The 25,969-nt window shown below is 46.6% G+C and overlaps 1 protein-coding gene across 1 annotated transcript in view; it reads right to left on the bottom strand.

Annotated features, from left to right (window-relative positions):
- Nucleotides 1-25,969, bottom strand: part of SCAI (suppressor of cancer cell invasion) — a 46,774-nt gene that overhangs the window by 1,109 nt on the left and 19,696 nt on the right. The window contains exons 2-16 of the mRNA XM_063316200.1: nt 22,357-22,488; nt 20,539-20,634; nt 20,115-20,201; nt 17,668-17,766; nt 17,187-17,283; nt 17,001-17,099; nt 14,634-14,786; nt 13,950-14,051; nt 12,552-12,653; nt 12,121-12,199; nt 9,033-9,132; nt 7,692-7,773; nt 6,010-6,082; nt 2,439-2,612; nt 778-878 (exon numbers count right to left, since the gene is read on the bottom strand). Coding sequence (XP_063172270.1) covers nt 778-878; nt 2,439-2,612; nt 6,010-6,082; nt 7,692-7,773; nt 9,033-9,132; nt 12,121-12,199; nt 12,552-12,653; nt 13,950-14,051; nt 14,634-14,786; nt 17,001-17,099; nt 17,187-17,283; nt 17,668-17,766; nt 20,115-20,201; nt 20,539-20,634; nt 22,357-22,488 — 1,576 coding nt within the window. The remainder of the gene's footprint in view (nt 1-777; nt 879-2,438; nt 2,613-6,009; nt 6,083-7,691; nt 7,774-9,032; nt 9,133-12,120; nt 12,200-12,551; nt 12,654-13,949; nt 14,052-14,633; nt 14,787-17,000; nt 17,100-17,186; nt 17,284-17,667; nt 17,767-20,114; nt 20,202-20,538; nt 20,635-22,356; nt 22,489-25,969) is intronic.

Raw genomic sequence — 25,969 nt, 5'->3', positions numbered from 1 at the left:
GAGCTTTTCGCCACAAGGCTCGTATATTTACTTATTCATGACATTTATACTGTAATTTATGTTTTGTGGTTTTAATGCGTTATGGTGTTGTAAACCGCCCAGAGTCCCCCCTTGGGCGGGGAGATGGGCGGTGACAGAAATTTGAAATGTGAATAAATGTAAATAAATAAATGACGGCTTCCACGTTGGTTTTCTTGCCCGTGCGTTCATGAACGTATTTCCCCAGCTGCCAAGTTGGGAAGAGCCGGTTTCAACCAACGTGTGTTATTCTGCAGCATGTCCCAGATGGTATGCGGAAACACACCCGCAGAGAATTGGGCATGTTTTGCAGACTATGCTTCTCTGTAACAGATCATAGGTAGCCCAACTGGGCCATGCCAAAGGAGCATTTCTTCATATTCTAGGCCTTTCCCCAGTTCTGTCAAAAATACCTACAATTCTGAATTTTGTAAGCCCCTCAGCTCCTTCTAGAAAGACCAGATTGTGGTCGTGCGGAGTACAGAAGAATCTGCCGCGTGACCTGCAAAGGCTTTCTGTGATTTTGAAAGAAACAGTAAGTTTTCCAATAAATTAGCTGCCATGAGCGACTTTTAGGATCAGCAAGTACGAAGGGTGTTCCCCCACAAACCATTTTACACCTCTAGCAAAGCTGAGCTGAAACTCAGTGGAAGTGTCTGAATTAGTCTGCAAACACTTGCAAAGGGTCCTCTGTATTAGCGAACATTTTACAGACTCTAATGGCTCCCACAAGAGAAGCAAAATAGCTGATTGTCATACCCGAAAGATTTTGTGCATCCTCATGGTGGCTGAGCAGAAAACAAACCGTGTGAGAAGCAAGCGCAGGAATTCATCTCCAAAAAACTGGAGAAAGGCCTGGTCTATAACGAGGGGGGAAAAAAGGAAAGGAAGCTGAAATTAGAATAGTAATTTTTAAAATCCCCACGGGGGTGAGATTATTTCTTGCCTCTGCGTCTCTCAAACACTCACAATGGCATATAAAAATCAGAGCTGCTGTAGGAATCCAGACTCCTGACAAAGGGTTGTGAACATCCAGCGAAGGGATGTTCAACTTTCTCAGTCACTGGTTTCCTACTAAACCTCCCTCACAATTAAGAAGTTGTCTCCTGATTTCAACTGGAATCTTCCTTCCTGCAATTGAGAATTATTCCACCTACCGCACAATGGGACAATAAAAAAGAGGACCTTGGCCTTCTTCTGTGTGGCTCCATATCAGATACTTGAAAAGTGCTACTGTATTTCCTCTTCCATCGTCCTTTCTGAAGGCTAATGTTACCCAGTTCCCTCAGTCTTGCTTCGTAAGATTGAGTTTCAGCCCCTTCTTGCCTTCTCTTCACACATTCTAGGTTCTCTGACCCTTTCAGTAATGATGGCACCCAGAACTGGATGCAGAACTTGAGGTGGGCTCTGATCAATGAAAAATAAGGTGGGACCATGACTTCTAGTAAAACTGCATGTGACTTTTAACAGCCGTGGCACACTTTTGACTCATATTAAGCTTATGGTCAGTTCCAAGATCCTTTTCACCTGAAACAAGCCGTGGATCTCCAATCCTATACAGGTAGTCCTTGCTTAATGACCATTTGCTTAGTGATGGTTCGGACTTATGACAGTGCTGAAAAACCCACTTGCAATGGTCTTCACACCTGTGACCGTTGCAGCATCCTCACGGTCACAGGATCACAATTTGGGCCCTTGGCAACCAGCTTGCATTTATGACTGTCACAGCATCCCGTGGTCACATGATTGCCATTTCCGACCTTCCCAGCCAGCTTCTGGCAAGCAAAACCAGCAGGGAACTGTATAATTTGCTTAAAGCCCATGGTGATTTGCTTAATGACTGCCGCAAAAAAGGTCATAAAACCGGGTCGGATTTGCTTAATGACTGCTTCGCTTACGAACTGAAATTCTGGTCCCAACTGTGGTTGTTAAGTGAGGACTACCTGTACCTGTGCATTTGATTTTTGTTTCCTAAGTGAAGCACTTTGCATTTCTTACATTTCATTTTGCTATTTTCAGCCCATCCTTCTAACCTGTCACACTCTTTTGAAATAATGCTTCTGTCATCCCGAGTTTCAACTAACCCACCTAGTTTTTGTGTCATCTGCATTGCCTTGAAAGCCTGCCAAAGCTCCTCTCTACTTCAACTTATACCTAGCATAGTCAAGGCACAGTTGCTTTGAGTTTTGCATGGTTTTTTGCTTCAACGTAGAAGCTCAAAATCAGAACTCTAAGCCACCTTATTTGATACCGACCTCCAGAGCGATGAGGGGCCACTGAGAAGCACTTCTGAATATGGTTGTCAAGCCAGCGACCAATCTACCAAATGAACATGCAAACTAATCGGCACCTAACTTGCTAATATCACTGGTGGCCAGATTTTTGGGGGGCTACAAATCTCCTTCTCCTTCAAAGCATACCTATGGAACGGGAATGAGTCAACAGCTGTGCAATATCCCGGTTGATTTTGCGAAGGTAATCGTGACATTTGTCCCATAATCCTTTACGCATGCTTGATAATCCAGAGACAAATAGGAATGCCATTAGAGGGTTGTTCAAAAAGAAGGTGAAGAGGCTGCCTCGTTGAGACTGATCTAGAAGACAATAAAACCAAACAATTTCACAGCGAACCCAGCAGAAATGGGGAGTGAGTGAGAGATGTGACCCACGGTGACAATTCTGAATGCCCCACCAGAATCTGAGCGGTTCAGAAGGGCATTTATTTAAGACCTCTGTTATGACTCTGGTTATGGTAATTTATAATAGTTTGATGGCTTTAATGATGATCATTTTTGTATTATTTTTATATTACTGCCACCATTATTTGGGTTAATTATACAGGTAGTCCTTGCTTCACAACCATTCGTTTAGTGACGGTTTGGACTTATGACGGTGCTGAAAAAACGTACGACCGGTCTTCACACTTATGACAATTGCAGTGTCCCCATGGTCATGTGATCACGACTTGGGCATTTGGCAACCGATTAACAGACCATCGCAGCGTCCCGTGGTCACACGATCACCATTTTTTACCTTCCCGGCCAGCTTCCAGCAAGCAAAATCAATAGGAATCTGCGTGATCTACTTAATGACCATGGGGTTCACTTAACGCCTGCCATAATTTGCTTAACGACCTCCACAAAAAAGGTCGTGACATTGGGTCAGATTCACTTAATGGCTGCTTCACTTAGCAACCAAAATTCCGGTCCCAATTGTGGTTGTTAAGTGAGGACTACCTGTACAATTGCATGAGTCCATTTGCAAATTGGTAGTAGATAAACAAAAGTAAATCAATAAAAAAATCAACAGGATTCTTGGGGTGGGATTTCCTCTCTGCTGGAGACATTCACCGTTTGGTGTTGTTCTGTTGCTGTTTTTAAAGGGAAATACTCTATTTTTGGCCTTACTCTGGACTATTTTTTTTTCACCACTTTCCCAGGAGCAAATAGAATTTTTTTCCCCCTAGTCATGGAGCAGAACTTACCTTCAGAGCCAAACAGTGAAGTCTCCAGCTTCTCTCATGCATTCACTGCTGACCACCAGTTTTCTGTGTCACAAATTATGTCACCAGACTGGACTTCATGCTGGGAAGGAGGTGGTAAAGGGGCGTCTCTCTCTGAGAGCGACACCTCTGAACCATTTACAGTTATGGGGACTGGAAAAACGGGTTGGAAAGTTAATTGGTATAGAGCGCCTTTCAAACCAGCAAATAGTCAGCTCCCAACCAAGATCCGCTAATGGTGCCAGAGATGTTCCCACTAAGTGGGTCTAAGCAAGTCAGCCCTGACAAACAAAGTCTACTACAGCTTTGGTTGAAACAAAACAGCAATTAATACACACACCCAGTGCAGCCCCCTGTGGGGACCCAGAGATTGGCGGAAGCCCTGCGCTCCCATTCTTTCCTCAGTGTCCTTAGAGAAGCATAATTCTTGCCCGTACAATATAGGCACCTGGCCGGGGACCTGCAATAAGAATGCTAGAAGGTCTCTCTCTCCCTCAACTGGAGTTCACTGGTTTGGGGTCTTCAGCTATCTTGTTCCAGGACCCTTAGAGCATCTTTTTGAAAAATGGAAGGGACAGGGAAAAGGAAACCTCTGTTTCCCACCTTCCTGCTGCCTTCCTGTCCGCTCTTTGAGATAGACCAGACCAGGAAACCGTAGTTATGAATGCTATTACTTTTATTATAAGGTTAGAGCAACAGAATCTTGTGTCTGATGTCTGAATGTGCCTCCCCTATCCCTCCCTTCATCTTCAAGAGAACTAGGAAGGGTCAAGCCTGAGACGCCTTCTCAAATTACTTTTCCGCCTCAGACTCAAATTTCTCTTATCGGTTCTTCTTCCCGCTCCTCAAGGTTATTCCAAAACCCCTTACACTTCCACTGCTGAGCTATGAAACCCTAAAGGTTTAAGGAACGGCTTCTGGCCCTCATGACTTTGTTGCCAAACAGCATGAGGGACATTTAGGAGAAGAGAAAGAAATCAAGGACGTTTCTTCTCTTTCCATCAGCCAAAGATGTTTCTTACACAGGATGGAAGCAACTCTGTCTAAAAAGCTGAGATTTATCATTCCAAGTATGGGGACTTCATTTTTGTCTTTCTAGCAAGTTTTGAGAGGAGAATCTTTGCAGTCTATGAGTGCTCTGCATCTGATAATACCCAGCTGAAAGGTCTGGGGACTCCCTCTACATTCCGTTGAAGAATTTAAGGACACTGATTCCAAGATCAGCTACATTGCTGGGCTCCACCCAATTTTTTTCCCCCGGGCTTTTCCTCTTCCTGACTAAGAGTCCCAAGAATCCCGAAAGCGTGCAACAGACCGAGAATTTCAGTGGCCCTAATGAAGATGTCGCTTTTACGAGCTTTGGATAGGTGTAGGATTCTTTTTTGGTTTTGCTTTCGTCCCTACGACGTGGGAAGAGAGGAATTTTTAAGCCTCCCAACAAGCTATTACAAACTGGACGACCGTCGTCAGAATACTTTCTTCTGTCTGAACCCAGCAACATTCCTTAAATTCCAAAAGCCACAGGATAGGAATCCTGCGCAGGTCACGCTGTGTTCAATTGCTTGTTTTTCCAAGGGAAGGCTCTCTCCTACACATCTGCAGAAACCCCAGCTCCCTTTTAAGTGGACCCATTTTCCTTCCTAATTGCTAAACGTTTTTAGTCCTTTCCTTGAGGAGAAAATGCCCCCTTCAGTGGTCTGAGCTCACCCCTTTTTGAATTGTATCCGATTCTCCTGAACCGCAACATTTATTTTCGTTGATGGCTGGCACACGGATCACCCATCGCTCAAGAGCAATACTAAGTTTTTCCAGGAGAACAACACGGTAGGCTAGAAGCAAATACCCCGGGCTTTTATGCTGTTTCCCCTAATATAATTTTAAAAGAGATCAGGCATGAGTTAATTTGTGCAGATCAGCATTCATTTTTCACGCTGAGCTTGGCTGTTGGCCGGCAGATGTTCCATTACCTGACTAGGTAACATCATCAGTGCTAGTGAGTCCTAGCACTGATGATGTTCCCTAGTCGGGTAATGAAACATCTGCAGACCAACAGCCAAGCTCAGACAGCACCAAGAACTCTACAGTTCAACCCCGAGCTACAGAGAGTGTCTTCCATTGGATTCATTCTTCAAACAGGGCCAAGAACAGGAAGCCTCGACAGCCCAATTCATAGTTTGCTAAAAGCCATCGGGAAGACACAAGAAAAGTAGATATATGGGGCCCAAGCAAGGCTGCTGTCCCAGAGTAGTCCCAGCTCAAGACCGCAGCACCTGTAAACGCTTTAGGCTCAACCTGTTCCTTAATGTGAACATTGGCTGTAAAGCCCAAGAAGGCAGATTCTCTCTGCTCAAAAGGGCTGGTTGGGGTTCAGAGAGATCGAGGACATTGTGCCAGCTTTTAGTCCGTGAAACTAACGTCTTCCATTCGTTGATATTTTTGAGGCTACAAAGCTGTAATGCCAGAACGGGAGAGGAGAAGCATCTTCCTACCTTGCAAGGCTTTTGGATATGTTGTTGGGGAAAGCAGACACACCAGCGGCTGCCCAAATAAGTTGGTGAAATTCTAGAAGGAAACCATGGAGAGAGACCCGCGTAGGTCTTAGAGGCAATTTCACTCTTACGAGAGAGGTTTTTTAAAAAAACAAATCTTACTAAAAGTTTTAAAGAGAACATCAAAACTAACACAAACTAATACAAAATAGAGAGAAGGAAGGAAGGAAGGAAGGAAGGAAGGAAGGAAGGATCAGAGAAGGAAGGAAGAAAGGATCAGAGAAGGAAGGAAGGAAGGAAGGAAGGAAGGATCAGAGAAGGAAGGAAGGAAGGAAGGAAGGAAGGAAGGAAGGAAGGAAGGAAGGAAGGAAGGAAGGAGAGAAAGAAATTCCAAGACTGAATGAAAGAGGGAGGGAGGGAGGGAGGGAGGGAGGGAAGGAACAAAGCAAGGTGCAGTGAGGAAGAATAAAAAGAAATAGAAAGAAGCCACTTCAGATTTTCTCTGCAGCAAACAAGTATGATTGCAAAACTATCCCTTACTCTATGATTACAAAAGAGAGGTATTTTTAATCAAATGCGCACAGTCAGTTCCATACGAGAAGCAGTATGCTCAGTCTGTTGGGCCAAGAAGTCAGTAACAGGAGTTTATGCTGCGCGGCAGGGAAGTCAGATGGACAACACAATAGGAAATATCCCAGCGTGGAAGACCATGCTGAGAAGCAAAACTGTTTTCTCTGCCAAGGCAGTTTCCCTATTAGCACATTCCTCGCTGTGGGAAAGATATTGGAGGATGCTGGAAATTTCTGGAGGGGGTAAACACGGGGGGGAAAGAGGGGATACCATCAACTGCACCAGCTTTTCTTCCAGCCTGATATTCAGGATCTAATGTACAAAATAGCAATTCCTTTCCAAGGGGGTCAGTCAGCTAAGTTTCATTAAACTAATCCCTACCAGGGTTATATATCAGAGACCGGCAGGATTAAGTACGAATGATATTCATCTCCTCTCTTTCCTTCCCCTCTTTTAGCAATATGCTGACTAAGCACAGCGCTCCAAGCAGGTTTATGGAGGGTCTGTTTGTAGTTTGTAGTTCTGTGCAAAACAGCAGCTGTGGCAGAGTGGCAAAAAGAAAATATGAATCAGCTCGTGGAAACAGACAACGGAGCCTGCCAAAATGTGCTGTGTCCTGGTCTGTGCTGGCTACCTGCAGTTGGCCAGGTTTATGCCACAGGAAAATCCATAAAACAGGCCTTCTGAATCACAATAGCTGGTTCACCTCACCCAACTATATCAAGCATCACTGCAAGGTATGAAGGTAGCGACATCCTTTGCTGCAGTCACTGGTGTTTTAACTCCATAAAGAACACGGGAAGTCCAGGAACAGAAATTGCAGTTGTTTTCTGGATCATTGCTTCAAAATAGATGCTTTGTGCGGAAACCTAAGCAAAGTTCAGGTCTTCTCTTCTAGAAACCTTTAGGTTTGGGGGTAAATAGGTTTACTGTTTACTCCTCATTTATTTGCAACTTAAATGCTAAATCCAAGAAAATATTTCTCTAATGTTAGGCTCACTTCTTTCTCTGGGCAGTTGGCTTCTTCATTCCATGCCATACAGAGTCCAGCATCCCAGGATAATATGCTCAGGAGGACTAGCAACTCTAAACAGCATTAGCCGGGGCCTTACCTTGTAGGCGACGCTGTTCGACGAGTCCACTATGACAAACAGAGGCTTCCTGGTGAAAGGGTAGAGATCACCAGGGTGCAGGCTGAAAAAGGAAACAGGTAAGGATTCAGAATGTGCAGGAAAGAGATGGTGCCATTCCACACCAAGCCCCCCACTTTAGATCTGCAGACGCTCTCCCCAACGCGAGGGGCGTGTATTTTATTTTAAATAACAAATAAAAAGGATCTATGGCTCTCAAGCTTTGAATCTTTTGCTTATTCTTTAGACCCTCTGGCTATTCCTGCACTGTCTCCGCGTGTTAACTGTAGTACCTATGGAATTCTAAGGACTGCTAAGTAAAAATGTTGCACTTCCTGAAAAAGCATTTCTGCCACTGCCGTTTTTTAGTAGCGTCTGGACCTTTAAATTAGCATTAGCGTGCAGTTTGTCTTTTATTGTATTTTTGCATTTTTAAAAAAAAGTATTTGCAAAAGGCCTTGTGCAGTCAAGATGTCCTGAAAGGTAGACTCAGAATCCATCCATCCATCCATCCATCCATCCATCCATCCATCCATCCATCCATCCATAGGACTTATATGGCCACCCATCTCATATAATAAGAATCATTTTGTTTGTTTGTGTTTGTTTGTTTATTGGACTTACATGGCCACCCATCTCAAATAATGACCCTAGGAAGCTCATGACCATCAGTAAAAACAGAGATAATATCCAAGTTTGTTTTCCAAAAATCGCCACAGGATCAGCTGTCGCTTGAATCTTATACTTGTCACAATCTAAACTATGTTGGAATCAAAGAATGTTAAGATCCAAAAAGTTTTGCCAGCTTAAAGTGGGGGAGAGTGGAATCAAAGAGGCTTCCACTATTATTTTTAATTTATTTATTATTATAAGGTAAACCAGGAGTCTGTGAGTTCTAGTCCCGCCTTAGGCATGAAAGCTGGCTGGGTGACCTTGGGCCAGTCACTCTCTCTCAGCCCAACCCACCTCACAGGGTGGTTGTTGTGGGGAAAATAGGAGGAGGAAGGAGTATTAGGGATGTTCCCCGCCTTGAGTTATTTACAAAAACAATAAAGGCGGGATAATAAATAAATAAATAAATAAATAAATCTTCTCGGTCCCGTTAATAGTTATTATTTACTATTGCTGCACACTGGCACGGAACAGTTCTGTGCATCTGTACGAAGCCAATGCAAAGGCCCAAAGGATCATGGGAGCAGAATACCAGTTTTCCCAAAGAGTGCTATCCCAGACCGATTGATTTGACTTATATGGCCGCCCGTCCCGCAGCGGTGACCGCAGAGGGCGACCGGCTGCCCCATCTTCCAGGAACAAGCAACTTACCAATGCATTTCCTTGTACAACTGGTTCCGTTTGTGGGTTGCGTCCCCGTTTACGACATCCCGGTTGCTATTTGTCAGGACGCCCCCAAAATCGTAGGGACCTGCAGGCGGCAAATGGGGGTCAAGGTAAGGGGAGCAGCTGGCTCAGCGACAAAACAAACACGGAATAAGGATGACATTTCCAGCTGGAAGAATTGTGATAGTTGAAAGAGGTTGCCGATGACTTGCTGGACAACAGCCTTGGGGTTTAGGCCTAATGCAGCTTCTGCCTCCCTCCTGGGTTATATAAAGCATGGTCAAGCCTTCATCCTTCCAACCTAGCATTCGGTGAACTTCCCTATACTTCAGTGTTCCTCAAACTTGGCAACTTTAAGATGTGTGGACTTCAACTCCCAGAATTCAGTCTGAGAAACACTGATCTAATTCTTCGGTGCACTGATTAAAATTTGGACACAATGACAGGCTGGATGGCCGCCACTGCCTTCTCCCGGTATATCCACATGGCCAAAGATCATTTTCCAGAGAACTGGGTTTATTTCACGCAGCAAGGATCCATACAGACAACCTTGAACATGCACCGCTATTAATACCCTGCCGAACGAGAATCTGTCTTTCCATCCCGTGTGCAAGTTGGAATTTCAGGACTGTTATTAATCTCAGCCAACGCCAGAAAGGCCACCGCTGAATGCCTGAAAGAGGGGAGGGGGGCTTTGGAAAGCTTCAAAAAAAAAAAAACCCCACAGGGGGACAAATTCTTTGTTCACCTGGTTCTCAGCAGTTGTGAGGCTGACTCTACTGTTAGGCAAAGCCAAAGGGTCGTGGTGAGAGGCCAGGAGGTGGAGAAGTGTGCATCACACTACCTGCCCTGGTCTTCCCAGCAACTCTTTTGTGTTTTGGTCGATTTAAGATGCTTTAATGATAGGATGGAAAGCAGGAATACCTTTGCCTTGGGTAGCAAAACCTCATGGGATAACCTGGGGCATCAGCCACATCGTAAGGTTTACAGCTAACGTCTGCTCAGTGGGATAGCATCATCTTTCACAACGCCACGCCAGTTTTAAGCTGCGTTAGACTTAGCTCCTGATTCTTATAATCAAGGGGTATATGAGAAGGAATAGTGTAGTTTCTGATGACATAAGCCCTAAACTAGACAAAAATAAAAACCCACTCCCCCAAATTCCCTTTCCAAGCTCTGCCCCACCTGCATGCATGATGTAGCCTATCCCAGTGTATGGCTTTTGCCAGCCAAAGGTTCCCCCACCTTCAACTCAAGCCAGTGTGGGTATATTTAGAATTCAAGTCTCACCAAATTCCAGAGGGCTTCTTGCCAAATGAATATTCACAGGGCTCATGCTCAGCCAAGGTACAAAGCTAGCCATTTGCTGGTCCCTATTCATGCCTTCACCAATGGATAATTTGTTAACACCCAACCAAGTTGAGTGTGAAATACAACCGTACAAACCAGCATTAAATATTGGACTGTATGCACCCTTTTCCACTGGAAGACCTGAAGGGCTGGATTGGGGACACATGATCCCAGAGAAGTCTATGTGACTGCAAAGGGTCGACATTGACTTGAAGGCACGTAATCAGTCAATGCACACTTTGAATTGAGAGCCAAAACCACATTATCCATAATGGCTCTCTATCGTCATAAATCCAGGTTTGACTCTAGACGCCAATCGGACGGATGTGTTGGATTATGCTCCTTCATTACGTCAGGCCACGACATGATGTGTTTCGTTTTCTTACAGACCAAGGCTTGGTGCGACATGCGATCTAGATCACAGTCTGGCAGAGACTGAGGTGAGTGGAGGCTTCTCTAATGCATGCACTAAAGTGCTGAGAAACCGTGCCCAAAGCTTTTGGATGGCCTAGATCAGTTCAACAGTTCTCATTCTACTGGAGAGCCAGAAGAACTGCTGGAAATCTCAAAGGCTTTCCAAAAATTAGAGATGGGTGGCTGGTCTACCAAGTATCAGAGACAACAGCTCACAAGACATAGACAAAAGTACATGTGCTCCTAAGAAGCGAATGGACCCAGCACCAAAGCACACTCCGAAAATCCTGTAACAGCTTTTCGAAAGCTATTTGGGGCTGGGGGAAACAACCCCACGACCCTTACACTTTTCTTACAGGGTTTTGTTGGGAGGAGTGGGTGAAAGAATCTGAGCAAGTTCATGATTCATGCAAGGAAGATGTAACAAGCATGCTTTTTATAAAGGAATGCCAATCTTCAATGGATGGAATGAGGGGAGTACAACGTCAATGGAAAGGAATCCCGTAGTTGACGGCAAAGCTAAGTCCATGAGATCCCAATTGGTTTCACTTGGTTTTGCTCGAAGGATTCAGCAGCAGATTTCAAAAGGGGGAGGGCGTTGGGAGGGAGGGGTGAGCAACAGGTAGCAAATTGCCCCTGAACCTCCTCTTCTCAGGTTGGAGAAGGAAGGACACAGAAGTGGGAGTCGGAGGAGGGGAACTACTGAAGTCATGAGAAGGGCTTGAATTGTCATGATGAAGAAGGAAACACTCACCATGCCACCCCCAGACCAAGTTAGAAAGTCACCAAGGTCTGGTTTTGCATCTGAACTGGGTTTTCAAAAAGGCAGGCCAGGTAAACCAGAAAAACTTCAGAATTTCTGACAGGGTGCGGACACCTTCCACATAATAGTCAATAGGAACATCTCTGTCTTCGTCACATCCCACTGGACGTTCTCCCTAGGGAGCCCTGGAGCACAGAAGCTGCTTCTTCATCCTTTCTTCTCCAGAGCAAGAACAGAGGGACCTGGCCCTGACTGACATGGCCCGCCAGCAGTAGGGTGAAAAGGGCGCAGGCCCATGCCTTCACCCCACAAAAGGGACTGTGCCTAAACTGGAAGGACCAGAAGTGGGTCAAATTCTTCTGGTCTCTGAAAGGTATGGCCCAAACAGTTGAAGACCCGTTCTTGGCCTCACTTGACACACCAGTGAAGGGAAGCACAGGCTTCTCCTGGGAGCAATGGGGAGCGTGTGGAGGCTGCCTCGCAGTCTGGGAATCATAAAGAGAATTCAAGCCCTGTTCATGACAGGGAGCATTCCTTTATTTGTACCTTCACTATCCGAACGACCTGAAGGGAAGACGCCCGTGGCTGACAAGTAGATCAACAGGACGCTATTCGCAGGCAGCTCCTGAAAGAGGGACCAGGGGAGGAACGAGAGGAGGGAAGTCAGGAAGGTACATTTGGGAAGCGAGACGTTTTTAAAGATCGGCTATCGCAGATCGCTCGAGGCTGCTTGAAAACCCAAATAGGCAAAGCTCTGGGGGGACAAACTACATCAACCCCTAAACTAATTCTTCCAGGGAGAAACGAATTTGAGGTGAAACCCTAACTCAGGGTCAGTCTGTTTCTTGTTCCAGTCATCTTCACCTAATCTGGGGGATATCTTGACCTCATGGAGTTTATTATTGCCCCTAGGAGGGATATGGAAGATTTAACCTCCTCTTAGAAGACTACCCCGGCCTCACCACGCTTTCACAAACCTTAAATGATGCAGCTAGGAAGGTATACAGCTGGCTGAAAGTTGGTTTATACAACAAGTACTTGTGAGGGTTTTCTCTTCTGGCTGGTTTTTCCGTGGTCTCCTGCGTAAGAGAGAAATCGACCTTAGAGGAGCTCTAGGCGCTTTTTCCCCCGCCCCCCCAAATATATAAAAGGCCAGCCTTCTTTGATCTGGCTGGTGTTTCCATACAGAACCGTGGTTTCTCCTCTGGGCTCACGCCTGCTCTAAGGCGGTGGCCACGATGGATGGGCCACAGCGGCAGGGTCACGGAACGCGCCGAGCTGACACCAAGCCAAGCGCTTGATGACGTCAGGCGGGCGGGTGAGCGTTCCGTAGCTGCTCTTGATATTTTTAGGAGACCCGTGCACTGGACTGAGATGCTCAAGGTGGGCAAGATCAAGAAGCCTACGTGGACACAACTGGGTTTTTTTTTCGCCCTGGGGCTTTTCGCCTGCTGAGTTGGAGGGCATTCTTCTTAAAAAGAAGTTAAGCCCATCTTGGGAATCCTGTTCTCATTTTTAATGTGTTAGCCTCAAAAGGGCAAAATACAATGGCTTTATTTTTTATCTATCTATGTCCTAACAGCCAGGAAACACGCTGAGACAAGGAACCGGTCTCTAATATTTATTGCTAGTACTTAACAGGAATCCTAACAAACTGAAGAAGCGTGGGAAAACCCAGACATATAACCCCCAAGGGTTAAGGCGGTCCTGATCTGTGTCTCTTGGAATGGCTGACCAATTCCTCAGTGCTACGCATGCGCTTGACAGTCTGGATGGGAGCCCCCTGCTCGCCATCCTTACTCATGACTATCTATCTATCTATCTATCTATCTATCTATCTATCTATCTACCTATCTACCTACCTATCTACCTACCTACCTACCTACCTACCTACCTATCAAAGTTCTATCACCACCCATCTCTCCCGAAAAGGGGACTCTGGGCGGTTTACAATAAAAACACAATTAAAACATATAAATTACAATATAAATAGATCCGTAAAAAATAAATAGATATAAAATATAAAATCCAAGCAGTGCAGATCTTGTTTGTTGGGGAATCTATGATACTAGCCACCCCCAAGATGAAGATCTACAACATGGTGGGGACTAGGATTCAGGAGACCTAGATTCAAGTTTTCCCCAAGTCCCTGGGTAATTCTGGGCCAGCTACACTTTCTCAGCCCAAACGCCCACCTGGCGTAGCCTTGAGCATTCCTGGAAGAAATGCGGGATACATAAATCTGACAAAGAGTTGATGATAATAAATGAATAAATAAACCGAACTCTTAGGATGAGAATTCTAAAGAGCCTCCAACAGCTGACCCCAATCCCAAGAAAAATGAAGCATGTGGCAATGCTACATAAAGGACTTGCCTGCAACCCTGGCTTGTTCATCTGCGTCGCGAGATTCATTGGCTCCCTCTCCAGAGCCTGCAGCATCCGGAACATGTCAATTGTCAGCTCACTAAACTTCACCTACCAAAGAACCAGGGGCACTTTAAACCAGGTTAGAGATCAGCCAAGCCTGTTCACTAGTTGCCTGAAAAAGACTTCGTAGCTTGGATACCGCCTTCCCACAAAATACGGACAATTAGTCTGCGTGAGGAAGAGCAGCAGAAGGCAGTAGAAGAGCTGGCACCATCTCAAGAACAAAATACATTCACTGACCTCCCCACAGAATGCATGAAAAAAGATGCAGCTCAAATGCCAGAAGACTGGCAGAACAGAAAGATAACATAACACGTGGAGACATTCTAAAAGTCCTTTTAAAAAGCGATGTTAAATAGAGCTAAGGGCAGATGTATTTCTCGCTAACTTCCTTTTCCGTCAGCCCGTCTCCGTTTACCACTTTGATAAATTGTGGCGCTGTAGACGTATGGTGGAAACTGTTTCACAAGATCTTCCTCCTTGAAAGGGAAGATACCTGTCTTCCAAAACTCTACTGGCTCCTACTTGGTGAACCATGGAGAAAGCTGAACTAGATGAACCTGTGGCACCAGCCGACACCACACCGTTATTGTGATGTGTGATGGAATACCCAAGTTCAGGGGATCGCACCTGATTGTTGCAGTTGCCAATAATGAGGGCATCTGCGAGCGTCAACTGCCCCACAATCATCCCTTGCTCCAGCAGGGGGGCTCCCGTTTCGGAGAGGCGGTTGGAGAGGATCACAAGGGTGTTGTCATCGTTCAAGACCATCACAGGGTCTGCCTAGAAAGAAGAAGAGCCAGCTAAGGGTTTGAAGGACCTAGTGTGAATAACCCAACTCCAGATTAAATTAAGGAAATGAACGTGCAACAAAGAGGTAGAAATTAGCATGGCCAATATTCCTTTGAATACCCTGATGGAATGTCTGCTTGCCAGGCCTTGTTTCAAATTTCACAGATCCTTCGTCCAAATGCGGAGGAACCCTTCGCAGACCGTTTTGTAAGATTACCCAGCCCAGTCCAGGTTTCCGTTTGCCCCAAGCTGAGAACCCACAGAGATGTTTGTTTGTTTGTTTATTTATCTAATTTATCCCCGCCCATCTCCTCCCGTCGGAGGCCTCTGGGCGGTTTACAACAAGAGATTAAAACCATCACAATAATACAAAAAATAAAATACAGTAAAAATACTATAAATAGAAATAAAAAATAAAGAATAAAAAATCCAAGCGATGAAACATCTAAAACAGTCCAAGTGTGGGAGGAGTGGTCTATAACAACCATCTCCATGTAACTCTATTCCCCTCTCCACCCAAGTGAGGTGGCAGAACCAGGTCTTCAGACTCCTCCGAAAGGCCAGGAGTGATGGGGCCAGTCTCACCTCCGGGGGCAGCATGTTTCACAGGGCGGGAGCTGCTGCGGAGAAGGCCCGCTTCCTGGACCCCGCCAGATGAAATTCTTTTACAGGCGGGGTCCATAGCATGCCCTCTCTGCACTATCGGGTGGGACGGGTTGATGTAATGGGGAAGAGGCGGTCCCTCAGGTAACCTGGCCCCATGCCATGTAGGGCTTTAAAGGTGATAACCAACACCTTGAATTGGACCCAGAAGCAAACTGGTACCCAATGCAGCTCGCGCAGCAGTGTTGTTACATGTGCCCTTCTGGGGGCACCAAAAACAGCTCGCGCAGCTGCATTCTGGACCAGCTGAAGCTTCCGGATACTTTTCAAGGGTAGCCCCATGTAGAGCGCATTGCAATAGTCTATCTGAGAGATAACAAGGACATGAGTGACTATTCGAAGGGCCTCCTGGTCCAGGAAGGGGCATAACTGGTGCATACACGTAGCTGCACAAAGGCTCTCCTGGCCATGGCTGCCACCTGCTCTTCGAGCAGGAGCGGTGAGTCCAGGAGGACCCCCAAGTTACACACCGGGTCTGTCTGGGGCAGTGCAACCCCATCCAGAACCAGAGATGTTAATATCCCGGATACAGAAGAACCATTAACCCACAGCCACTTGGTCTTACCAGGGTTCAGTTGAAGCCTGTTGTTCCCCATCCAGGCCCCCACAGCCCCCAGACACTCGGAGAGGGTGGTCACGGCATCACTTACTTCACCCGGGATGGAGATATACAATTGAGTATCATCAGCATACTGATGATACCTCACCCCATGGTGACGGATGATCTCGCCCAGCGGTTTCATGTAGATGTTAAAAAGGAGAGGGGAGAGTACTGATCTCTGTGGCACCCCACAAAGAAGGGGCCGCGGGGCCAATCTCTCCTCCACTATCAACACCGATTGGGATCGGCCCTGGAGGAAGGAGGTGAACCAGTGTAAGACTACGCCACCCACCCCCAACTCCCTGAGCCGCCCCAAAAGGATACCACGGTCGCTGGTATCGAAAGCCGCTGAGAGATCAAGGAGAGCGAGGATGGATGCACTGCCTCCATCCCGCTCCCGCCAGAGATCACCCATAAGTGCGACCAATGCCGTTTCCATCCCATAACTGGGCCTGAAACCTGACTGAAAGGGGTCTAGATAATTCGTTTCCTCCAGGACCCTCTGGAGCTGCAAAGCCACCGCTTTCTCAACCACCTTCCCCAGAAAGGGGAGGTGGGAGACTGGACGAAAATTGTCCAGAACAGTAGGGTCCAGCGATGGCTTCTTGAGGAGGGGGTGTACCAACGCCTCTTTAAAGGCTGCCGGAAACACCCCCCTCTCCCAAGGATGTATTAATCATTGCATGGACCCAACCACATGTGACCTCCTGGCCTGCTTTTACTAGCCAGGAGGGACACGGGTCTAGATGGTATGTGGTGGCATTTACTGTCCGTAGGATCCTGTCCACTTCCTCAGGTCCAACAGGATCAAATTGCTCCCAGATAACTGGGTGAGCCTGTTCCCCTGGTATCTCTCCAGACAACGCCTCACGCCTGGAGTCCAACTTGGAGCAGATCCGAGCGATTTTGCAAAAAAGCAGTACAGGGATTTGAGTCCTTACCTCAATGAAAGCTGCCACTTCTTGCAGAACAAGATTCCACTCCACTTGATCTTCTGTATTAAAGCGATGTGTATAATCTTCTATCTCTTCTGATAGTTCCTGGGAAAAGAATAGGCCTTTCTCGTAAAGGTGCTCTGAGCTGATCAGCTACAACCTTTAGTGTAGTAATAGGACACGAGGGGTTACCTTTACAAGATCCTTAACCACAGCCATTTTGTTGAGTAAGAGGCATACCACTATGAACCGGGCATAGTAACGCAATTTCTTAACTACCAGCTCAGGCCTGTGAAAAGAGGAAGGCAAGGAGGACAGGAACAAGTTAGCTGGGAGGAAACATGAGTCCTTGCATCTTAAGATGGTTCTTCTGGAGGAATCCTGAGTGACACCATGTCATCTTTAGGTCTGCATCTTCTCAGAAGTCCTATCTGATGATGGTCTCCAAAGAGAAGGCAAAGCAAAACCCTGATGCCAGAAGGAACCAAGTTATGCTGCTATATTCCAGAGATCCAACCTCAGTGGGTGATAGATCCTCAAAAGCCTGTCCCCTTTTAAACAAGAGCTTGTCACAGAATCCCCCCATCCCACCTCCACAAGCCACACAATGACAATGCAGCACTTCTCGCTTTTGAATCGTAAGAAAACTCACAAGACTGAGGCATGGCCTGACCTGTCTTCTTTGTTGACCTGCGAATAATAAGACCTCTGCCGAATTGCAGAGTAGAAGGAGAAGGCTTCATTCAGATAGCTTGTTTCAGATGTGCGAAGGCTGTGGGGGGAAAGAGGTGAGATCAGCTCTCTGCTTCAACTCCCACTTGGGGAGGAAAATGAGAAGAGTTCTTTTCCAGTGCAATGCTCACTGAGATTCCCACCATTCGAAGTGACTATTTGTAGCTCAGAGTTGAACTGTGGAGACCTTGGTGCTCTCTGAGCCTTGTTGTCTTCTTGCAGACATTTCATGGACAGACTAGGCAACATCTTCAGTGCGAAGAGGGAGTGGGCCTTGCTCTCAGTTTATATACCATGGTGGGTGTTGATTGCTGGAGGGGAGGGGTTCTGGTCTTTTGGCTTTTCTATTGTCTCTTTTGAATGGTATGTAGATGTTGTTTACCTCTATGTGTCTGTTGATGGCTGCTTGGTCTGAGTGCCAGGCTTCCAGGAATTCTCTCGCTTTTTTGGATTTGGCTTGGTTTAGGGTGCTCACAGTTTCCATAGAGATAAACAATATTTACATACCCTTCAAAAGAGACAATAGAAAAGCCAAAAGACCAGAACACCTCCCCGCCAGCAATCAGCACCCAGATATGCAAAGATTAACACTAGGATTAACACCAGATGAACAATCAAACAGCACAATACACCCTAATCAAGGAACTATTAACTCAGTCACTCAACCAAGCAGCAAACAACAGCCCAATCAAGGAACTCCCAAGAAGAGAACACCTCCACCAACAAGCTGGGCAAACCATGGGGCCAGGCTACCGGAGGGACTGTCTCATCCCTATAACATCAACCCGTCCCACCCGATCACGCAGAGAGGGCATGTCGCAGACCCCGTCTGTAAGAGAATTTCATCTGGCGGGGCCCAGGGGGCGGGCCTTCTCTGCAGTGGCGCCCACCCTGTGGAACATTCTACCCCCCGAGGTGAGGCAGGCCCCTTCGCTCCTGACCTACCGGAGGGGCTTGAAGTCCTGGTTTTGCCGCCTCGCCTGGGATGGGAAGGGCAATAGCTCTTTCTGGGGGTGGCTGGCGATGTAGAGTTCTCCCGACGGAATGGAAATCTCCCACTTGGATTTTATATTTATATTTTTATTATTTTAATATTGGTGATTTTATGATGTTAGGTTTTAAGGTGAATTTCATTGTAAACCGCCCAGAGTCCCCCTTTTAGCAGGAGATGGGCGGTGATAGAAAGGTGAGTAATAAAGAAATATAAACAGAGAGCAAGGCCCGCTCCCTCTTTGCACTGAAGATGTTGCCTAGTCTGGCAACGAAACGTCTGCAAGAAAACAACAGGGCTCAGAGAGCACCAAGGACTCCACACTCCCACCATTATTCTTTTCAATTCTCATCAGATATCCTGGGCATCCACCAGAGTGGTAAAGGGACTAAGACAAATCTTCATACCCATCACAGCATTGATAGAGCCTGCCAGGCAAGGTGGCATCAGAACATCCACAGCAGGTTTCCAACTGGGCATTCCCCAGATGAGTTGGATTCCAACCCTTGGAATTTCCAGCCCAGATGGCAAGTTCTGGGAAGTTCAGCTCTTCTGGGAAGCATCAGGTCAGGGAGGACCATCCCAAAAATACTGTATCAATGTAGTCTTTCTTTTTTAATCTCTCTAGCTGACCAGGGAGTTCAGACCCACTGTCAAAAGGGTGCAGAATCATATTTTACTCCTCTCTATCATGAAGCGATAGGGGTGTATTAAGAACCTTTAACAAGTAATGGCACTCAGGCAACCCTTTGATTTTACATCTTTAAAAGCAAGTTGCAGAATGAGGGATTCAATTATCCTGCACTGAATGTCTGTATCTTTTTCACAGCTATCCTGACGGCAGCGCAAGATGAAGCGTAGTGGCTACAGTAATTCCTGATAGTCCTCCTCATTTTTTCTTGCACGGAGAAAATGGGAACTACCAGAGGACAGTTTCTGTTCAGGAAACCATGCAATTGGCTGGGACTTGCAGGCTCCTGACTCCATCTGTCACAGCAGCAGAACCTAATTTAATCGTTTAACAGTCTTCCCTCATGTCCCATATTGAGTCTGCCTCAAGGCAGATGCTGCATTCCAAAATCAGCCAACCCCACCCCACAACTGAGCACCCAGTGTGATGAAGTGGGGAACTCAAAAAATCCACTGCTATTTTGTGATGTTCGGGCTGGCCTGATGGCGTACGAGGTCACTTAGATCACCATGTGGATTATGGAATGACTTCAAAAACGTTCTCCTTGATGACTCCTGCAAGACAGTTCTGCCTTTTGAGACGCCATCACTATTCTTGAGCGCATTTTCAGAACCGTACCATTTGGGAAGCCCAAGTGCCTGCATTTCCCACATCAGCCTTGCTCTTCCACCCCAACCCTTTCCTCCCACTCATTGCAGTTACTTACTAGTAGTGGTAATAAAGCTGCCCGATCTTGGAAGCAATTTCTCCAATCTGCCAGCGCTTCAGGCCATACCGATTGTCCAGAACTTGTCTTCATTTTTGTCCCCCGACCCAAAAGAGGAAACCGCAGGTCAGACTCTGGTTCAGCACACAACTAGCTGCGCTAGTCCTTTGGATTTGGGCTCGTTAAGATTCTGAGCCCATTTGCTGCCTAAATGAGCTAGGAGAGGCAGCTCAGTCAAGCCCCCAACGGGGTGAGGATCCCACCTCAACCAAAGCAACAGACTTACGCGAGAAATGTATTTCAGTTTTCTGAAATATGAATGCTCGCATTTCCTCCCCACTGAAAATCCTGTGGTCTAGTAGAGGAATTGAGAGGGTTTAGGCTGCCTTGACCCACAGCCCCGTGCTTGAATCTGTTCTCTTACCGATGCTGCTGCTGGAACTTCCAGAGCTTGGTGTAAACATCAAAGGTCCTGCCGAAGTAAGATTGCCACTGTTTCTGCCCATATTGGGGCAAATCTCTGTAAGACGGCAAATGGAAAGACCTCAGGTTACCCACTGGGGGGACGAGGCAAACTGAAAGACCTCAGACCCCTGTAATCCTGCAATAAAGAACTAGGAAAGTCCATACTGTGCTTACCCACAAAGAAAGCTAGGGTGGACAGAAAGCAAGCATGACTTAAGAATGACTCCAAATGCTAGCCCTCAACCATCAAACTTGGATAGCTCTCCCAAACTAGGCATTAATTTGGGGCCTTCGTGCAGGAATATCTAGCCAGCAACAGCTTGAAGAAGCACAACCAGGAAACAAGGGAATCTACTGCACATGTCAGCTCCTTGGCTTTCTTCAGGATTAGAAATCCCGCCAAGACAAGAGAGGGAACAGCCTAGACCTGTACAGCGGTGGGCTTGTTTGCAATCAGCTTCCTCCAGCTTTTTTTTTTTAACAGATGTGTCTGTCGGAGGAAGACCTTAACATCTCCCTCTTGAGAAGCATTCATAGCAGCTGAGACCATGCACAGCCCCCTCTGCAGCTGCAGGAATGCCAGCACGGGATCATCAAGGCGGTGGTGATTCCACCCTCGGTCAACTTGGCACGCTCAAGCGCTGACGCGTGGTTGGGGAAGGGCTTGGCTTCCCACTGCTTTTGAGTCTAGAAGGACCCTCGCCCCCAGAAACCCTTTCTTACAACATCAAAACTTGCAGAGCAATGCAGGCAACATTCCTAGCCCCCCCACCCCCCGCTTCTCAGTGCAAGAGCCAAACGCCTACACATTTGTAAACGTAGGTTCTTAAAGCCATGATCAAATTACGGCATAGCGAGCGATGGTAGAACGGCTCACTTGTCTACCTTGCTGATGCAGAAACGGGGACTCTTTTGCCTTAATCCAGACAAAACGTGAGGAATATCACGCGCCCTGAACTCGTAAAAAGGCTGGCAGACTTTGAAACACTTGGATATATACAAGGGAAGAGGAGATTTAGCACTGAGGCAGTGGAAAGGGGTGCAAAAGCAATCAAGGAGGAGACATTAATTCAGCCCAACATTTGGGCTGCTCAGCGGCAGAATTTCTGAGCAGTTATTCTGTCCTCTCCCCGCCTAGCTAAGCTGAGATTCCCACAGCCCTGCTTGCTTATTTCTTGAGCACCCAAGATTTATTTTATTCATTTATTTAAACCCTTTACACAGCCACCCATCTTGCACCCAACTCTGGGCTGCCCACAACCAAAAGGTAAAACAACATCTATTTACAATTTAAAAAAATAAACGAATAGTATTAAAACCAAAAGACCTAACACCACAATTTAACTTTCCCATGCAGCCCACAGGTTGCTTTCATCAATCTCACCCCATTCCAGCACTTGGGGGGAAAACTAGGTCTTCAGTGCTTTTCGGAAGGTGAAAAGCACGGGGGTGGGGGGGGGCTGCCAAACTTCATGGGGAAGGGTCTTCCATACAGCAGGGGCTGCCATGGAAAAGGCACACTTCCCAGGGCCTGTCAGATGGCAACATTTAAGGGAGGGGACTAGGAGCGTGCCCACCCTATTCAACCTGGTGGGACGGGCAAATGTCCTTAGGGAAAGGCGGTCCTGCAAATAACCTGGCCTCATGCCGTATAGGGCTTTAAAGGTAATAACCAGCACCTTGAATTGCACCCAGAAGGAAAGTGGAAATCGTTGCAGCTTGTACAATGTGGGTAAACCTAGATTTACCGACCTTAAGCCACTGAAGATGCACTGACCTTAAGCCATTGAAAAGCTGTTTAGATTTATCCAGCAGGTAACAGAAGTCGGTGACCGTTTTCCTCTCCCCCTGAGGAATATCGTCTTCTATGCCACACGTTGACATGGTTTCGTCCAAGGTAAACTCAGTCCTGGGGGAAGAAATAGAGGATCACAATCTGAATTAGCGGTAGATGGCTCAAAACAAGAGTTGCAGCTGGAGGGGTGCCATGGGGATGCGAAGGGGAAGAGACACCGTCTGTTTTTCCTCTGCCCTACGAAGACCTGCTTACATCTACAAGGAGGAAGAAGGGGAGAAAAAAGGGTGAGTAGCTAGACATTCCTATTCTTTCCCTCCATTTATCGTTGGGGGGGAAAAATCTTGGCCTTCCTTTAAAAATACGGAATGTATTTCTCCTAGGATAATTCAAGACTGACATGAACGCTGAAGTCAGAGAAGTTCACTGTAGGTTGAGCCAAAGCAGAGATGGGCACCTATGGACCTCCTGATGTGGTTGAACTACAACTTCCAACATCCTACGAACTGGCCATGCTGATTAGGGCGACGTCGGGGTGGGGATGAGGGCAATGTTCTTTCTCAGTGTGCTAAAAGGGTTCTAGGGATCTTTGGTTTTATTTCTGGTTTGTGTCTTCAAGTCAACCGTGACTTCAGTCCTGACTTCCAGCCACGACATGGACAAGTCCTTGAAGTTTTCTGGGAAGTGTTTTTCAGAAGTGGTTTGCCCTTGCCTTCTGAGAAAGGGACTGGCCCAAGGTCACCCAGCTGGCTTCCATGCCTAAGATGGGACCAGAACTCATGGCCTCCCAGTTTCTAGCCCATTGCCTTTAACCACTACACCAAACTGACTCTCAATTCTAGGTTTACCCCGCTGCACATTTGGCTCAAACTGCCCTTTGACAGAACGCCAATGAAGACAAAGATGGGGGTGGGGAGTGACATCTTTGATCAATAACGCCAACTTCACCAACTTCCCGAGCAGCTCAAAATTCCTGATCTGAGCTCCATTTAGCTACCGCCATATTGGATCATATTTAAACGGCTAACAACACCAGGAATGGGTTCACCCATTTTGCTAAGGCACACTTGGTTTGGAACAAACCCAACTGACTAAGTTTACACACAACTTGTGTACGCAACAGTGGCCTGCAAGCCAGAAGAGCTGCGTTAGAATAGCCCCAAACCAAACCAACCCTATTATGATTTAGCACAAGGGGTGTGAACCCACCAGCCAGCAAATAATCAACAGGGAACGTTCCAAAATGTAAATGGGAATGAGTTAAGGATTCCATAAAAGAGCTGGTTACATGGACACCTTTGGGTGACCTTTGCTTCCCCATCTTTCACAGGCATTAAGTTAAGCGTGACAGCTCAAGATTATGAAATTAAGGATGACAAGTTTTTAGGCTGGGTGGAGGGAGTGAAGGTTTCCTGCCAAACGTTTTCGAAAACACACACAGTTTTCAATCTAAAGATGAAGACCCTCCAATTGACATCACCATCATCACCGTCGCCTATTAAACTCGCCTGACTCCCAACAACAGGGAGAAACATTCATTAAAAAGAACTTTGCGTTCCCAAGCAATTTCAGTTCCTCCCTAGCCTTCTTTGACTTCCCTCCCTGAAAAAGCCTTGCAGCTGCCTGTACACTTTGTCACGCACATGCCCCCACCCTGTCACCCAGGATATATCCTAATCATTGTGATGGATTCCTTCAGGCCACATAATCTCCTGGGCGTGAAGCTTTTACCAAGCACTCGTTTAGACAAGAACGCACTCTGTCGTTCCAGAGAGAAGAGGGATCAGGCAAGGTTTTACAACAACCAGGGAGAAGCATGGTGATCTGCGCACTTATAATTCAGGGCCATTGTTTTTTCTGGATCACTTGTGCGTACAAGGGAAGGCAGGCGGGTGTGACCTATGAGGTCTAAGCAGAACTACAGGTAGTCCTTGACTTACGACCATTCGTTTAGCAACCATTCAAACTAGGACGGTGCTGAACAAAGTGACTTACAACCAGTCCCCACACTTATGTATTTACGATGGTGGCAGCAACCCAGGGTCATGTGATTGTCATTTGCGACCTTCCCAGCCTGCTTCCGACAAGCAAAATCAATGGGGGAAGCCGGATTCACTTGATGGCCATGTGATTCACTTAACAACCACAGCAAAAAAGGCCGTAAAATTGAGCACGGTCATGTGATGCCTCACTTAGCGACCACGTCGTTTGGTGACCGCAGTTGTCACCAATTGTGGCCATAAGTCAAGGACTACCTGTATGATCTGCAAGGAGAGGAGACTAGTTTACAGTCTGTAGAGCAAAAGACAGGGGATTTTTCCCTTGTATTGCAATAACAAAAGAGTTGAGGTCAAGGAGCACCTTCACATACCCATCACACTTGCATCTGGCTCTTATTCTAAGATGTTCTGAGCTGTATTTTAAGCCTCCCGTCAACCTTATCGGGTAAGCTAGCGAGAGAAAACCACAGCCACTGGGGTCCTCTCCCCTATTAAATCCATGTCAATGCCCCCAAAGACAGCCAGTTTTCAAGGGAGTAGATTGCAATACGAAAGACTAGGGCAGAAGGGGTGGGAAATTTACAAGGAGAAAGGCATGTAGGGGCGAGCACAGAGGGAATGTATCTTACTATAAACGCAAGACCCACGCCTGCCATTCACAGTCTGGGCTCACACCCAATGGTAACCAGATCAGTTACAAACTTAATAGCTGCATTCACAGCTCAACTTGGTTAGAGTTATCCTTGATTGGGTTGTTTGGAAGGTGTTTTGTCAAAAACCAGTCTTATTGGGTTAGTTTATGGTTCAATATATCGTAGAAGCATGGAAAATGGGTTGATTCGTACCCGGGCTGAGATCCACCTTAGCTTAAGTTGGAGGTAAGACCATAAGGTTCAACCACTAAGCCTTCCAGGAGCAATTTATGCTCCACCGTTTAAAAAAACAGCCCACTGCACAAATCTCCAACTGGGCATCCGCTCAAGATTTCCCACACAATAGTTTCTAAATCTGAAACTGGAACCGAATCAAACTAAAATGCGTGTGTCTGGAGGAAATTATACACCTTCCTTCTTGCTCATTCTTCTACTGTCCTTCCATTGTTACGGCCCGAGGTCTCCAGGACCTCGACACCTCACGTGCCAAAAGGGGAAGACAGAGCGTTGGACCCCACAAGACTGAACAAGCACGTAAACAAGGTGGCGTGAACAAGCCACTGGAAGAGGAAACAGATGGAGAGATGGTGAGGCAGACTACACAGGAGAGGGATAAAGCAAAAAATGAGCAAGCTGAGAAATTGCCAGTCTGGCCTCAGACGGCAGAAACAAATTCGGGGAGTGGGAAGGAGAGAATGGGGAGAAACAGACAGGCTAAAAATATCCAGATGCAGCAAGAGAACCATGAGGGAAAGGTAGAAAGGGTTTAAACACACACACACACACGCACACACACACACACAGAGGAATGATTTTGCGGGGAGATGGCTTTACGAGGTTTGAGGAACATGCAGAACTGCACCGGGGTTGCATTTAAGATGCCTTCGCAGCAAACGTTTTAACTCCGCAGTTGGAATCAAGCTGGCCTACACACAAGGGGTC

The sequence above is a fragment of the Candoia aspera genome, chromosome 16, assembly GCF_035149785.1.
Source record: "Candoia aspera isolate rCanAsp1 chromosome 16, rCanAsp1.hap2, whole genome shotgun sequence".
Classification (NCBI taxonomy): domain Eukaryota; kingdom Metazoa; phylum Chordata; class Lepidosauria; order Squamata; family Boidae; genus Candoia; species Candoia aspera.
The sequence above is the reverse complement of the archived record's forward strand: the minus strand, read 5'-3'. Positions and strand labels throughout refer to the sequence as shown.